At 38.0% G+C, this 17,243-nt stretch overlaps 1 protein-coding gene across 1 annotated transcript; it reads left to right on the forward strand.

The window, feature by feature from the left end:
- The first annotated feature begins 817 nt into the window (after positions 1-817).
- LOC139157090 (nuclear receptor coactivator 7-like) lies at positions 818-12,801 on the forward strand. Its single transcript, XM_070733459.1, has 6 exons — positions 818-1,036; positions 3,016-3,144; positions 4,726-4,878; positions 5,443-5,538; positions 7,226-7,299; positions 10,491-12,801. Exons 1-6 carry the CDS (start codon positions 956-958, stop codon positions 10,624-10,626), a joined length of 669 nt encoding a protein of 222 aa, XP_070589560.1. The 5' UTR covers positions 818-955; the 3' UTR covers positions 10,627-12,801.
- Positions 12,802-17,243: the final 4,442 nt, after the last annotated feature.

Below are 17,243 nucleotides of genomic sequence, written 5' to 3' on the forward strand. Positions count from 1 at the left end.
TATTCAGAATACTGTAAAATTTGTGGGGAAAATGTAGTTTAAACAAACCTCAACATAGCCTGATTTGTGAACTAGAAACATTGGTTTATTTCTTTGCAAATAAGGCTGTTTCAGCTGAAGAAGCAATGGTTTCTAATTTTGACCTATTAAATTACAAACTACTGCACCTATAATAAGCCACAGCCAAGGCTATTAACTGGTTTGAAGAAAACAGCCAAAAATCAAGCAACATATAGCAGCATACCGATCAATTATGATTAAGTTTAATTACTTTGATGTCTGGATACAATCTGCAATTTTGTAGGGATTTTTATATTGTAGGGAAGTTCATAAATGTGATCAAGAACATTTCTGTAGTTGTCAAGAAAATAATTTATCTTAAATACTGCTAGGTTTCCTTCAATATACCTAAATTTTATTGTACTTCTATTGTCAACTGGTGAACCCACCACCAATTGTAATGGTTTATCTTATTTTGTTTTTACTTTATTTTAATGTTTTTGTTTGGTCAGTCACCATAATAAAAAATATTCATACAGTAACCAGTACATTAATCAGTACAGTAATCATATAGCCTGTTCAAGTAGATGGTTTTGAAGAGTAATATCAGTAATAAATCAATGAGACACTATTATATTACATATTCCCATTGTAGCTTCTTGGAATGGTAATAAGTATGCCTGGTCTTCACAAATCAGAGGATGAAAATAAATTTCAAAATAATAATCAAGATATGATCCGTAAATTAGCTGCAACAGCTGCCTTAGTACCTTTCTATGGCAGTTCTGTTGAATTTAAGGTTGCCAGGTTACTCTTTCTGATATGCGGGGGAAAACGAAAGTTATTTCTTCAAGGAAGTATAGATTGCATGCTTTCATTCTTTCTCCAAGCAAGTAGCAGCAGTTTCTTTTTGTGAGCAGAGGTTGAAACTAGGAAAGGAACGAAAGCTAAAAAAATGAGAGTGAAGGGAATGGCTTTGGATTTTCAAATTCTGTATTGTGCTAGGCCTGAGGAGGAACAGGAACCTTTTGTGCAGGTATGAAAATCTGCTGAAACCTTTCTGACTTTTCCCCTAGTTCTTTTGTTCATTAGCAACAAACACCGGACTAAAGGCACTGGAAAGAGTTGTAAGTTCAAGTGCAGAAAGGAAAGGCAATTTCAGAAGATGTTTACTGACTTGTTTAGCACGTGCTTGAGAATGTTAAGTTGATTTGCATATCACATTTTTCAGGAAAGGCAGCTTATTTGGGTTCATGCTACATGCTTCTTGATTTCTTTCTTTTGAATGTTTGAATCAATCCTGTTGGGATTAGTAGAATTTAAAGTTTTGTCATTGAGTATACAGCCAGTTTCAAAATGTATTCCTAATCCCGATTATTTTCATTCTTTAATTTTCCTATTTTTACCTAATTATGAAGTATTTTTTATGTATGTTCTTTTGATCATTGTTTTATTTTTAGTTGAGGACTAGAATTACCTTTAACCTAAAATCGATTCTGTCTTTGAAATGCAATTGCTTAAAATTGGTTCATATTTTTTCCAGAAGATATATTAACTCCCTTTTTGTTCTTATATCCTGCTTTTCTAATTATTTTATATTAATATTTTGATCACTATAGTTGATTATAACTGATGTTATTACTCATATAATTCATTGTGAGAAAAACACTGCAGTTCCCCAATATTGAGAAACTTTAATGATAAATTAAAACAATTGATTAAAAATAATGACAGTTTATGTTTCAAACTTGAAATGAAACTTACATTGTAGAATAGAATACAGTACTTTATTGGCCAAGTGTGATTGGACACAGAAGGAATTTGTCTTGGTACATATGCTTTCAGTGTTGGATGACAGTATAGAATAAATTAGCATCTGATCTAATTATATGAATGGAATACATGTTGATTAATACCACAACCTTACCTTTTAAGGCATCTTATTCTGGATTAGTCTCATCTAGTAATTCAAAAAAGCTTTACAGCATTGTCAAGAAATGATACCATGACAATCAGATACTCGCATGTCAATTGACAATATTTGGTGATATTAGACAGTGTCCTTGTTTAGTTCACATCCTATGTCTTGTATTCAATGGCAAAAATTGATCTAGTAATGTTATAAAGCTAATAAAGCTAACAATATTTTATTTAAATATTTTAAATTTAGAAACGTGCCTGAATGTTCTCTTCATAGCCATATTTGAAATGAAGTACTGTATTTTAAATGGCACATGCATAGTACAATTTTAAAATATTAACCTTAAATATTTCTTTTAAATGTTTGTTTGTGTAAACTGGTTCCCTTATTCACGGAATTACTTGTTCACTGCTTACATAATTGTTTAGTTCAAACTAAACTAAACATAATTGTTTAGTTCAGGTAAAACTGCTGTTGCTAAAAAGAAAGAAAATTGTCTAAAGAGATGAACAATTTAAATTATTTTATAGAAGTTCTTATGTTTAATTATATCACGTAAACACAATTAAAGATATGGATGCTCTCTATGGCTGAAAATCGAGTTACTGTATTTCCTTTCCTTAGCTCAAAGTTTTTGATACTTGCAGGCTTCCTGATTTCCTTTTTTTTGATACTTGCAGGCTTCCTGAATTTCTTTACATGTTTACAGAACTACTGGGGTTAGCAAGCCATTGTGCCAACTGACAGCTTGTTACAACTTCATTAAATTTTGTCATAATTTATTTCTAAAGGTTTTTATGAGTGCTGTCAGGATCTCTACAACAAAACAATCCTTTGTGCTTCAGCAGTGGCACATTTGAGGTTATTTTTCTTAATACTGTGTAGCAGTATTTCCCAACCTCAGCACATGAATAGGTATGGGCTTGAACTCCCAAAATTCCAATACCAGCCTGTTTCCGAGAGCTCAAGTCCATGCCTGTTCAATTTACTGAAGTGGAGAAGTTGAGAAACCCTGCTGCCTAGAATATATTTTCTCCTTTATCAACTTTTCACCAACCATTATGAAAGCTGTAAAAATGTTTTCATCTGTCTAGATTATAACTGTAGAAGAGGCAAAACGCCGACAGAGTGTCTGCAGCTACTGTGAAGATGATGTTGAAGATGATGCTTTGCCTACCTTAAAAAATGAAAGCGCACTTTTAGAAAACATGCATGTGGAACAGGTAAAACGCTGACCATGGAGTTGGAGTTGTTATTGTCTTTTTCATGGCAGTTTGAAATTCAAGATGGGGTAGCTTTGTTAGTTTGGGCTTCAAGGGTCTTCTTTAAAAGCAACTTGTTTATTATGGCACATGGTTTTAAGATAGCCTCTAAAATGGAGTGTAGCCCACAAATAAATAATACGTTTGTTAGTTTTAAAATGCCTCCAGCTTTAAAAAAAAAAACTCCAAATAGAGCTTGAACACTTGTTGTTTTTGCTGCCCCAACACTGTACCTATAACAATACTTTGAATCCAGGATGTATAATCAGGTCACCCGAAGATGTTAAAAAAGTCCCTTTATTCACAGAAAGACAACTGAATATATATAGCAAGTAAACTATAGAAAGAAAATAACAAGAGTCATCCCTGAAAGAGATGCCACCAATATATAACAAATTATTTTTTATTAAGGATAGCTATCTAGCAAAGACATCTGTTAACTAATCAGTCCTCTTAAAGGTAAAAAAAAAGAGATCATAGGCCATATCCTCCCTTCAGTGCCTCACTGTAAAGCAACTAGATTTGCTGTCTTACCGTATATTAAAATGGACTTCCTGCATGCTTTGTGCCTAATCCAAATTTTTTGAGGCTTTCTATATTAACTTCAGATGCAATTTTAGTCACTGCTGTAGCTTTAATCTCACCTAAGATTCCTCCAGTTTTGAGACTCCCTGGCATAAGATCAAGGCCTCTTTCTCTTTTCTAGAAGCCAGAATTCTGTTTCAAGGATAATGGGGTAGACAGTTTTTCTAAATTCATGATTGCCTTTTGTTTGAAAATGCAGCATCAAATCCAAGGTGTCATATTTTAAATGAAAAAAATTGGACTTTTTGATCCAGTAGGAAGGTTATACTCTATACTGCACTGCACTGCACTGCACTACACATTTGTTTGTTCACTCACTCACTCACTCACTCACTCACTCACTCATTCATTCATTCGATTTCTATGCTGCCCTTCTCCTGAGACTCAGGGTGGCTTACAACATGTTAGAAATCTATATCAAACTATATGGTAAAACCCCACAGTTAAAACTAAACAAACAGACTCACACACCACATATCTGACCTTCATTCATTGGGCGGGGTAAGATGTCAAAGTTTCAATGACCCAAAGCCGGCTGGCAGAGATGGGTCTTCAAAGCTTTGCAGAAAGTAAGGAGAGTGGGGGCAGTACAAATCTCTAGGGGAGAGCTCGTTCCAAAGAGCCAGGGCAGCCACAGAGAAGGCCCTTCCTCTAGGCCCCGCCAAACAAAATTGTCTGGCTGACGGGACCAGGAGAAGGCCGACCCTGTGGGCCCTGACAAGTTGCTGGGATGTATGAGACAGAAAACGGTCCTGTAAGTAACCTGGTACTATGCCATGTAGTACTAGTAATCCTTACTGCCTAATTCAACACCAGATGATGTTATCCCTCACTCGTGATAGTTATTACATGTTGTCCTTACTGTGCATCAGTGAATATAAGGTAGACTATTTACAACAAATTTACTCATAAATACCTGACAAATTTTCAAGAACAGCATTTTATTTTCTGTTCTAGCTTGCTCAGTCCCTCCCAGCTCGAGTGCAGGGATATCCATGGAAGCTTGTCTACAGTACACAAGAGCATGGAACCAGCTTGAAAACTCTGTACCGTAAATTATCTTCTCTTGATAGTCCAGTTTTATTAGTCATCAGAGACATGGACAACCAGGTAGCTCCTTTGCTCTCTTCCCAGAATTTTCTTTTATATTGCTGCATATCTCCCTCCCTCCCCCCCCTCTTATTTTATATGTATCAGATTTTGTATTTTTTAAAAAGATTTCGGCTATTAGAAGGCTGGATTTATCTAATTTAGCCCTTTTAGCCAAAATCTTTAAAACAAATTGTTATATGAAAATCCTGTAAGTTTCTCACTGTAAAAACTATTTACATTGATTTATTGGTAGGTTTCTTTTGCTACTGCAGGCTCCATACTGTTACTTTGTGTCTATGCTAATTGGGAATGATGTAATTTTAAAAGTTGCCAAGTCTGATTCACAAGGTGACATGAAAAATTCTGGTGTAATTTACATGTAAAAATACAGAGAGATGAAGCTAACAATTTACAAGCTCTTGGTTTCTGATAGTTTAGTATTCATATCTACTATATTTAGTATTCAAACTGCGGCCATGTGACATACAGTATAATTTTTTATTTGTGCACTTAGTATAATGGCCATAAATATGTTCTTATTTCAACAATAAAATTATATTGTTTTACATATTATTTTGGCAGATATTTGGAGCATACGCAACTCATGCTTTCAAACTTAGTGATCACTATTATGGTACCGGAGAAACTTTTCTATACACATTCAATCCTGTTTTCAAGGTATGTTTCTGGATACAGAAAGCTTTTATATGTTAACAATGTGATTTACTTGTGCTAAAAGTTTGAAGGTGTGTGTGCATATGTGTTTCTGTATGTTTAGTTTTAATTTGGCAAGCTCTTTGAATATAATATTAGTTTGTGAGCAAAGAGTGCTGGGCTGATTCAGGATTAGTCAAACACTTGTTTGTTTACTTGCATATTAAACTTCTATAGCTGCCTATCTCAGAAACTGACTCTAGGTAATAAACAATCATAAACCAATTAAAAGCAATTAAAGTACAGTACAAAAGCAAAATATATGGCAGCGAAGAATAATGATCATTATGGAGGAAATGGGTCCTTCACACATTTGTGTTCCTAGGCCGATGCATACATCTAGGTCTTCTATGCCTTGTGAAATGCCAGCAGGGATGGGGTTATGGGGACCTGGTATACCCAGCAGCTGTCTTGCACACAACCAAGTATATATATCTTGTAAACTATGGGGGAGGAGGGGGAAGACACTCAGCTGGGTGTGGCAGATCCTATGGAGTGCAGAGCAGCGAGGGAAGTGGAACTTTAGCAATACCATTTAGATTTATATACCGCTTTACAGGGCTTTTACTGCCCTCTCTAAGCGGTGTACAGAGTCAGCATATTTCCCCCAACAATCTGGATCTTTATTTTACCCACATCAGAAGGCTGGAAGGCTTAGTGAAGCTTGAGCCTGGTGAGATTCAAACTGCCAAATTGCAGGCATCCAGCAGTCAGCAGAAGTATGCTGTAGTACTGCATTCTAACCACTGCACCACCATGGCTCTACATCTTTACATAATTTATTTATTTATTTAAAAAATTTTTAATGCCGCCTTTCTTCTTAGACTCAGGGCGGCTTACAACATGTTAGCAATAGCACTTTTTAAAAAATAGAGCCAGCATATTGCCCCCACAATCCGGGTCCTCATTTTACCCACCTCGGAAGGATGGAAGGGTGGGTCAACCTTGAGCCGGTGATGAGATTTGAACCACTGACCTGCAGATATAGCAGTCAGCTTTAGTGGCCTGCAGTACTGCACTCTACCCACTGTGCCACCTCGGCTCTAAATGTTGCTGACATGGTTGGCCATGGTGTGAGTGATGAGATGCATTTCTCAGTGGCAGTGGAAATGTTGGGGCTGAAGTTGAGCGCTGTGGACAGGGAGCCAAAAGGCTATATATTGTGTGGAAATTGATGGATAGGAAAGATTGCAGTACCTCTGTGGTTGTAAGTGCTTGTGAGCTGCCAAGCACCCAGATTTTGATGACGTGACTATAGGAACATTGCAGTGGCTGTAATTTCAGGCACAGGTTGTAAATTCTTTTTTTCCAGCATCGTTGTAATTTTGAACTGTTGCTGGATGAATGGTCATAGGGTTGAGGATTATCTATAGAATTAGTTCATCTGTTGGGTTTCTTCTTTTATCTCTAAACATGCTAACATGTTACCACAGAGGTGCTGCAACTTGCTGGAACTTTGAACATCATTTGTAATACCACTAGTTGAGCAACGTTGTAACTTTGAATGGTTGCTGAATGAGTGGTTGTAAGCCGAGGACTATGTGTAAGTTCTCTTTCTTGTTTTGTTCGTCTTGATCTAATCAAACAATGTGCACATTGCTTTGCCAGCACAATCTCCCGGATGTTAATATTAATGCCTTATTTCCCATAGGATTTTAAGTGGAGTGGAGAAAACACCTATTTTATCAATGGAGATGTCACTTATTTAGAACTTGGTGGTGGAGAGTAAGTTATTTACATTTCTGAAATTATGAATCGTATTGGTGAGAACTGTGTGTTTCCAGCCAACTATGCTTCAAAAATGATTTTTTTTCTAAGAGACCAATTAATAAAGCTTTGGTTGGGTGCATATGTATAGCTTTTGGTTAACAACAGTAATATGTATTGGGATTTCCTTTGGTAAGCAATGTGGTCATAAAGCACAATGCATTGCTTGGTGATAACAATCCCAGCAATCCGTGTTGCCCTCATTAACTAAATTCCACCTGCCATTAAATGAAGATTCACCCTTATCCAAGCCATTCTAAGCTTGATTCCTCCCAGCCCAAAACCTTGGCAAGGAAAAGGACTGCTTCTTGTTTAAGTCTCCCACCTGCCTATTTAACCTGCCATCTTTGCCTTTTTACAAATAGAAATAGAATTCTTTATTGGCCAAGTGTGATTGGACACACAAGGGATTTGTCTCCAGCTCATAAGCTCTCAGTGTACCTACAAGCAATAATGCATAAATCATGATCATAGTCATCGTAAAAATACATTCATCATAAATCATTACACACAACACTTAGTGATAGTCATAGGATACTAAATAATAAGTGTAAATCATACTGGGATACAATATAAATTGTAAGATACAAGCAACAAAGATATCGCCATAAGAAGATGAGATAGATTATAGGAAACATTACTATTGGTAAGATAGAAAAATGATAGCAAGATAGAAAAATGTGGGTTAGACAACATCGCCACCAGATGGATTTGTGATACTAGTATCTCAGTATTCTTTGTGATATCTCAATATCACAAAGAAGAGGGAGTCAAGCTATTCTCCAAAGCACCTGAGGCAGGAAAAGAAGCAATGGGTGGAAACTAATCAAAGAGAGAAACAACCTGGAACTAAGAAAAAAAATTCCTGACAATTAGAACAATTAATCAGTAGAACAGCTTGCCTCCAAAAGTTGTAAATTCTCCAATATTGGAAGCTTTTAATAAAAGATTGGACAACCATTTGTCTGAAATGGTATAGGGCTTTCTGCCTTAATAGGTGGTTGGAGTAGAAGACCTCCAACTCTGTTATTCTATTATATACTAAATATGAGAAGAAGAATATAATACAGCCTTACTAGATAGTTTGACAGTGTTGTGGGAACTAGTTGTTTAGCTGAGTGATGGCATGTGGCGGAAAAACTCTCTGTGTCTAGTTGTTCTGGTGTGCAATTCCCTATAGCAGTGATAGTGAACCTATGGCACACATGCCACAGGCGGCACGTGGAGCCATATCTGAGGGCACATGAGGTGTTGCCCTAAGTCAGCTCATGTGTGCGCTGGCCAGCTGGTTTTCTGCCTTCTTTTCGGCTGTTTTTTCTGCCCTATCTCTGCCCTATAATATCATCTTGAGGGCAGAAGTTGAAACAGTTTATGTCCAGGATGTGAAGGGTCTGTAGATATTTTCACAGCCCTCTTTTTGGCTCTATATTGCAATACAGGTCCTCAATGGAAGGCAGGTTGGTAGCAATTGTTTTTCCTGTAGTTCTAATTCTGCATTGAAGTCTGCGTCTGTCTTCTTCGGTGGCCGTGCCAAACCAGACAGTTATAGAGGTGCAAAGGACAGACTCAACAATTCCTCTGTAGAACTGAATCAGTAGCTCTTTGGGCAGTTTGAGCTTTCTGAATTAGCTCAAGAAGAACATTCTTGTGCTTTTTTTTTGATGATGTTTCTAATTTTAACTGTTTTTTTAAAAAAACACGTTGCTTAGCAGCATTCCTCAAAGAAGCATTTATAGAAGTGAAGTAAATGCCTGGGGCCTTCAGTAGTCTTCGGGTGATCGTCCCCGGGCCTCTATTTCAGTCCCATTGCCGCTGCCACCAAGTCTGACTTCCAACTCTATCAAAGCTAGCTACTCCAGCATCACATAGCAAAGTCCCACTAGGTCCCTTCTCCCTGCACTCTGCAGGACCTACCACACCAGAGGAACTGCAGAGAAGGGTGGCATAGAAATCCAACCAACCAAATAAATAAATAACTCCCAGAATTCCCCAGCCAGCAAGCTGGGGGTGGGTGGGTTCTGGGAGTTGAAGCCCACCAGTCTTAAAGTTGCCAAGGTTGGCGATCAAAGGAGGCCTGGTGCAGTGGTGCCTGGCTGAAACTGCTGAATTCTAATTCAGTCCCAGCATTACTGTTGCTACAGAGGAGATCTGCTGCAGGGTGGGGAATAAAGCAGAGATGGAGGAGAGATACGTGCCTGGGAAGTTGAAATGCCCTTGCATTTGTAACTATGGGCAGGCTGCCGCAATGACCTGCATTTTGATCACAGAATGCATGCCTGTAATTTTGGGGAATGGGAGAGTACCATTCATACAATCCTGCCTTAACTTCAAATAGTTGCTTTGTTAACAGTTAATAGTTGTTAATAGTTTGTTAATAGTTGCTTTGTTCCCGAACACCATCACTCTACTAAACAAATAATTCCCTCAACACTGTCAGACTTTTTACTGAATCTGCACTTCTATTTCTACTAGTTTCTCTCATCATTCCTATCATCCTTTTCCTCCCACTTAGGACTGTATGACTGTAACTTGTTGCTTGTATCCTAAGATTTTTATTAATCTGGATTGTTTCTTCATTGCTTATTTGACTGCTATGACAATCATTAAGTGTTGTACCACATGATTCTTGATAAATGTATCTTTTTCTTTTATGTACACTGAGAGCATATGCACCAAGCCAAATTCCTTGGCCAATAAAATTATATTCTATTCTAAACAAGGACTAGCTGCAGTTCCTGCTTTTCATTGACAGATAAATACCCAATGGATTCAGATTCTGTTCTTTTGATTAAGTAGTCCAGACATTCGAATAAAAAAATCAAATATGCTTGCCTCGTTCTATTGACATTAGAAGTCTATTTGGCTTATTGATAGGGTTCCATATGTTTACATATAGAACAATATTTTAAAGTTTACATATTATTCCTTTAAAAAAAATAATGCTTGCTTTCAAAGAAAACTTGTTTTTGGTTAAAAATTAACAGCAGAAATCATCAAATGTATTTTTGTGCTCATTCTACTTGAAGAAGTTTAGTGCTTATTGGTCTTACTAACATAACTGAAACATTAAAATGCAAAACAAATGTTTTTTGATGCACTTTTGCCTATAACAAATGAAACTTTCTAGTTAATTTTATTTTCTTTTACAGTGGCAAATTTGGATTATGGTTAGATGCTGATTTATATCATGGTCGGAGCAACTCTTGCAACACATTCAACAATGATATCCTGTCTAAAAAAGAAGACTTTGTTGTACAGGATCTGGAAGTATGGGGTTTTGAATGATCTTGTTGCCTTAAACAAATGGACTTTGTTTTCCTGAGCACCCAGTGGACATCAAAAAGTGGAATGTAATTGCTTTGCCATAGAATAGCCTTGGAAGATAGGCTGGTCCAATGGTTATACAAGATTGAGGAACAAAAGGGAGAGATTGGTTTATACTAAAGAAGGCAACTTAGTTAATAACTTATTCTTGTCCTGCTACCATTTCTGCAGTATGGATGCAAGATGTTTATGGAAGACAATTGTGATGTGTGTGTGTATATATGAGCTTGTTTAAAACAGTATCATTTTTTTTGTAATTGTGAAAGAATACTGTGGAAAAACATAGAGCTGTATAGTATATTCTCTGCGTATTTTTATTCAGTGAAAGTGAAAACCAAAAAGAGAGAATAGTTGCATTACCAAATTCTACAGTGGTAGTTTACTTGACAAAGTAGTAATTGTGTATGCAGCACTTAAAGATATTTTTAAGTATATTTATTGGTTGTAAAGTATATTACTAGGCCCATTTTCCTTTTAGTATTTCAAATGTCAGAATTCCTAGAAAGATTTATCATTTGAAGTAATATTTTAAAACTGGTGGAAAAAAATGATTTCTTAAGTGTTTTTATATTTTGTTTTTTAATTTTGTAAAAACATCTTAGTCATTAGTTGCAAGGATCTTGTTTTTTGACAGAACACATTATTCTGGATTATTTAATACAGGTGCATCGCTAGTGCCCTTTGTTATTCTTTCAATTGGAGGATATGTTGAGAGAGAAAGATAGGGAAATCCTGTTTTTTAATTGGTTGCCAGGATAGATATGACTTTGGATAATGAAGTCTAGTTTAAAGCACAAAGTGAACTTTTGAGTAATTGCTTGCAAATTACTTAAAACCTTTGCTAGAAAAAACATTAGTACCATGTAGTCCTTGCTTTCACTTTTCAAATGAAAAATTGGATTACCTGAATATGTTCAATATTTTGTTTTTTAAGCAAAAGAATTATATTTTTTTCTAGTTAAAAAACCCTATTTGGACCACATTTACATATAACTGAACATGTAGTTGGAGACATAGCTGAGAATATTCATTCCTTTGATAGAATTGGGCTACAAATTAATCCAAAATGTTTTTCTGTTCATTTGCTTCTCTCTATTGTAAATTCTATTTCTAAAGTGTACAGGTATAGCAGAAGATTTGGGGTTGTTAACATTTCTTTTTAAAAAAGTCAAATTGAGTTGTCATATGAGTAGGGATTTTTTTTAAAAAAAGTGTACTTCTGTACTAGTGTTGATCCTACTCTTTGTGATGTTTTAGATACTTTCACCAAGCATCTGTGTAAAATCAATCTAGTCTGTCAGCTTGTTATTAAAGCTTGGTGCTCTTCAGCAATGTTGCAACATTCACAACATTATTTTCAGCTAACGTGGGAATAATCAGGAGTAGACATAAATATATTAGAATCGGTCTAAGATTGATGAAATTGTGTTTTCATTTTCACTTTATATGAACTGAGTAGATTGCAAAAAATAATTGTACTTTTCTGTTACCTTTTATGTGCAGAAATTAAAAGGAATTTAGCAATTGAATCTTAAGCTTACTGTATAATTTACTACCTGATACAGTAAAGTGTTTACAAAATTGTGTACATAATCACCTAGGGCAAAGACACATTGGTTTTGGAGTATGTAGTTGCAAAGGAAAATATGTTGGTAACAGAAGCTTGCTGCAGCATGTACATGTAGCAGAGTAAATTGCATCTATCACAGGTACTGTACAAACTTAATTCCGGCACAGAAATAATAGCCTTGGATTTTAGCCTTATGATATATGCTATGACCTGGGACAATAGCTTTTTGCATTTCTTTCCAATAGGTATTCTAACCATCCATTTTACTGATAGATCACAACTATTACAATGAGCTGCTATTACCTAACACATTGAAACACTTTAGGATGATCGAAAGATGGTTTTACTAAAAGATGGGGCATTTGCACATTTCAAGCAAAAGATTTTTCATACTTCAACTATCCCAGTCACATTACTTGCAATTTATTCACTATAGTTGTCAGAAACATGTTATATATTCCAAACTGTTGTCCTATCAAAATTCTACGATCCTTCAAAAACTATGGATATTGAATATATGTAATGCAGTGCTACCGCAACATTTTCAAATAAAGGAATTAAGCATTTCTGTGTATTTATCTTGAACTTTTTTCTCTCCTCTCCCTAGATATTTAAACATCTCCACAAAATCCCACATTCTACCTTGTTTCTTCCAAAAATGTGGATTGAAGGTGTATTTTGTGGATGTACAGGGTGCGTTCCAAAAGTAATGCATTTTTTTAAAAAAAAGTAATTTATTGAACATATTTGTACAGACACTTAAAATTCTTCAAAGTACTGTCCTTGGGCCTCTACACATTTTTTCCAGTGACTCTGCCATGTCCGGTACGCGCCCTGGAAGGCGTCTTCGGGGACCTCTCCCGAGGTCTTCGTCACAGCTGATTGGATCTCTTCTATGGATGAAAAACAGGTTCCTTTCAGGGCTGGGAACAAAAAGAAGTCTGCTGGGGTGACGTCAGGACTATAGTGGGGGGCAATGTTCCCTCTAATTTTTTTCCGGTGTGGGTGGAAAATTATAGTGTCTGAGCGGCAGTCCCTTTGGGACTGGGCGGCATAGAAGTATAAATAAACAAACAAACAAACAAACAAATAAATAAATAAGAAAAAAATTCCCTTCTTTTTTATTAAAAGAAATTAATAATAAAACAAAACCAAAATCTATTACAGTACTATTATTACTATCTTCTCTTTTTCCATCCCTGTCTCCTCCCCCCCTTGTGTGTGTGAGCTATTGGAAATGGTTCAAGAGTTCACACACACACACACACACACACACACACACACACAAACGGCTGAGTTTTTTTTTCTTTGTTATTATTTGGGTGTTTTTTACCATATGCTTTAAATCAAGAGTCATTTCTCTCTCTTTCTCATTCTCTCTCCCCCTCTTGCGCTCTCTCTCTTTTTCTCACTTTCTCTGTCCCTCTCTTTCTATCTCTCTCCCCCTCTTTCTCTCTCTTTCTGTTTTCTTTCTCTCTTCCTCTCGCTCTTTCTATCTCTCTTGCTTTCTTTCTCTTCTCTCTCTTGCTATCTCTCTCTCCCCCCTCTTTCTTTCTTTCTCTCTCACTTCTCCCGCGGCGGTGGCTGCAGCTTCTCCTCCTCCACTTCTGCGCTCCCAGCCAGGGGGCTGCGAGAGGGTTTTCTCCGCGCGCTTCAGGAATGCCCCGCCCCACCCCCTTTCGCAGCCCCTTCGCTGGGAGCGCTTTCCTCCTGAGCTTTCAGCAAGGGGGCTGCAGTAGAGGCAGGGCAGGCGTTCCCGAAGAACTCAGAGAAAGCGCTCCGAGAGAGAGAGGGAGAAGGAGATTTCTCTCTCCCTCTCTCTCTTTCAGCGAGGGGGCTGCGAGAGCGCTTTCTCCGAGTTCTTCGGGAACGCCTGCCCTGCCTCTACTGCAGCCCCCTTGCTGAAAGCTCGGGAGGAAAGCGCTCCCAGCGAAGGGGCTGCGAGAGGAGTGGGGCGGGCATTCCTGAAGCGCGCAGAGAAAACTCTCTGTCGTAGCCCCCTGGCTGGGAGCGCAGGAGGCGGAGGAGGAGGAGAGGGGGTGGATCAGGTGGGCGGGGGGCAGGGCCGAGAGGCCAGGGGCGCGAGGGGGCCAGAGACATGGTGGGGAGGCAGGGGCGGCCGCGGCTCCCTTTCCTTTTACTGCCGGCGCCTCCTCCCCCCGCGGGCTGGCAGGGGGATGGGGAGCGTGCGCCCGTGGAAAAGAGCGTGCATGGGGGTATTTGGGGGTGCGCGCCTGCTCACGGGCGCAGCTTATGGGGAACGGTGGGGGGGGGTGGCAGTATTGGCACCTGGTTTGGCCAGGAACTCGCGGACTCATAGTGCGCTGTGGCAAGGCACGTTTTTCGTCCATAGAAGGGATCTAAGGGAATCTTTATGCTCCATGCTCCAGTGAGGGTTCCCTCTGGCACAATTGCCAGGCTCTGTACAGGTGAATGTGACTTCAATTTGACATTGGTAATGCGTAATGAATGGGGGACTGGTCAACAGAAGATCTATCTGTATGTTTGAACCATATGAATTACATTAAAGTTAGATTTGGTGGACCTGTAGGTACACCTATGTACAATTTAAGATTTTACAAACTACAGGTAGTCCTCGATTTACAACACTTTGTTTAGTGACTGTACAAAGTTACAATGGAAGAAGGTGACTTATGACCATTTTTCAGTTAGGACCTTTCCAGTATCACCATAATCATGTGATCAAAATTCAGATGCTTGACTCATATTTATATCCCAAGGTCACAACCTTCAACCTGATAAGCAAAGTCAATGGGAAAGCCAGATTCACTTAACAACCAGGTTATCAACTGCAGTGATTCACTTAACAATTGAGGCAAGAAAGGTTGTAAAATAGAGCAAAATTCACTTAAACAGATGTCTCACTTAACAACAGAAATTTTGGGCTGAATTGTGAGTTGATCCCAAAGTTGAGAACTACTTGTATAGCTAGCTTTTTCTTGGACTCTTGGGTTTCAGCAGGTTCTGACCAGTTCTGGAGAACTGGTAGTGGAAATTTTGAATACTTCAGAGAACTGGTAAATACCACCTCTAACTGGCCTGTCCCCATCTATTCTCTGCCTCCTAAGTCCCAGCTGATCAGGAGGAAATGGAGAATTTGCAGTAACCTTCCCCTGGATTGGGGAGAGAATGGAGATTTTACAGTATCCTTCCCTTGCCTGCTCACCAATCCACACCACGCCTACGTTTGAATCCCACCATCTACCCTAGCTGGTTTATCAAATCTAGTCTGAAGGCGGTAATAATTGATTAATTTGAAGATGTTGATTGGCTGATAAATAAGCTAAGAAAATGCATTTTGCAAAATAAGGCCACTTGTATCATGTCAAAGTTACCAGGATATATATCCTTACCAATGATGATCAAGGTTAATATGGCCCCTTGGCATAGCAAGACACCCTACCTTCTTAGTTATCCTCTTCAAGCAAAAGTGAGAAAATTTCATTTATATCTTGAACTGGAGAGAACGTAAAGCCAGAGGATTCAACAGAACTTGGGCTGCAAGCTTACAATGTTCAGCTATTTCTGTACATTGTAAATGAAGACAGGTGACTGCTGGAATTCCTCCTCAATCTGTTTATTCTTTTCATGCTGTTCAATGTCTTTAAATATATTTAACCTCGCAAATTTAACTAACCCAAATACACGCATTTATAGATCAGAGCTCCTTTCATGAGTTGCTGGATGTATTTACCCAATTAAAGTAAAACGCCACAAGTATCTTTTAGCGGTACTTGGAAGTAATTGAATGCTCTTGCAGCAGCTTCACCAGCTGTCAAAATATAAATCGGGGGCAGAAGAATTGTGAATTGTTCCAGCACACATGAGAAATAAAGAAAAAATCCTTCCTTCCTTCCTTCCTTCCTTCCTTCCTTCCCTCCCTCCCTCCTTCCTTTGTCAAAACGTGTACAAGATAACAAAAAACGTGTACAAGATAACACAAAAACGTGTACAAGATAAACAAAAATTAGGTATAGGTAAATCTGGACAATAGAACAGTATAGGGATGGTAGGCACGATGATGCGCTTATGCATACCCTTTACAGACCTCTTAGGAATGGGGCGAAGTTGACTGTAGACAGTCTAAGGTTAAAGTTTTTGAGGTTTAGGGTAGAAATCAGAGTCAGGTAGTGCATTCCAGGCATTGACATTTTGTTGCTGAAGTCATATTTTCTGCAGACGAGTTTCGAGCAGTTTACTTTTAAGTTTGAAATTTTGAAACTATTGTGTGCACGTGTGTTGTTGTGGTTGAAGCTGAAGTATTAATTGATAGGTAGGACATTGTGGTAGATGATTTTATGAACTACATTTAGATCAGACAGAAGGTGACGTAGCTCTAAGTTATCTAAGTCCAAAATTTCAAGTATGGTGGAATAAGGTATTCTGTTGCGAGGAAGAGGAATGGAGGATTCTTCTTGTGCAGTATTTCTGGACTCTCTCAATTGTATTAATGTTCCAGACAGGTGAGCTGTATTCAAGAATTGGTCAGGCAAATGTTTTGTATGCTCTGGTTAGCAGTGGAATTTCTTTCTTTCTTTCTTTCTTTCTTTCTTTCTTTCTTTCTTTCTTTCTTTCTTTCTTTCTTTCTTTCTTTCTTTCTTCCTTCCTTCCTTCCTTCCTTCCGTCTTTCTTTCCCCAACTCCAGTGGATTTGGGAAGGAATGACATTTGGGGAGGAGGGGAAGTGAAGGGAAGATTCTGGTTCTGAGCGGTTCTGTCAAAAGTAAAACCAGCAGCTGAAGCACCAGCGGGCTTACGGTCCCTGTCACTCTACACTCTTTACAGGGGTCGCGTCTAGCTGAAAAAGACTCACACCCAAATATTGATGATAGACTCACAACCAATTAGTCAATATTGCATAATCAAATTAATTAATCTACCAATAATTGATAGTAATGCATAATGACAGCAAACATTAATCCTAATGTTTCTCTATTATTAGTACAAATATCATGTATACAAACATTGTTATAGAAACATAGAAGATT

Source organism: Erythrolamprus reginae, chromosome 1 (assembly GCF_031021105.1).
Source record: "Erythrolamprus reginae isolate rEryReg1 chromosome 1, rEryReg1.hap1, whole genome shotgun sequence".
In the NCBI taxonomy this organism is placed as follows: Eukaryota; Metazoa; Chordata; class Lepidosauria; order Squamata; family Dipsadidae; genus Erythrolamprus; species Erythrolamprus reginae.

Coding starts and splice junctions, on each gene's coding strand:
- LOC139157090 (XM_070733459.1), top strand. CDS start 956: ATGAGAGTGAAGGGAATGGCTTTGGATTTTCAAATTCTGTATTGTGCT. Junction 1,037..3,015: donor AACAGGAACCTTTTGTGCAG/GTATGAAAATCT, acceptor TCATCTGTCTAG/ATTATAACTGTAGAAGAGGC. Junction 7,300..10,490: donor TTAGAACTTGGTGGTGGAGA/GTAAGTTATTTA, acceptor TTTCTTTTACAG/TGGCAAATTTGGATTATGGT.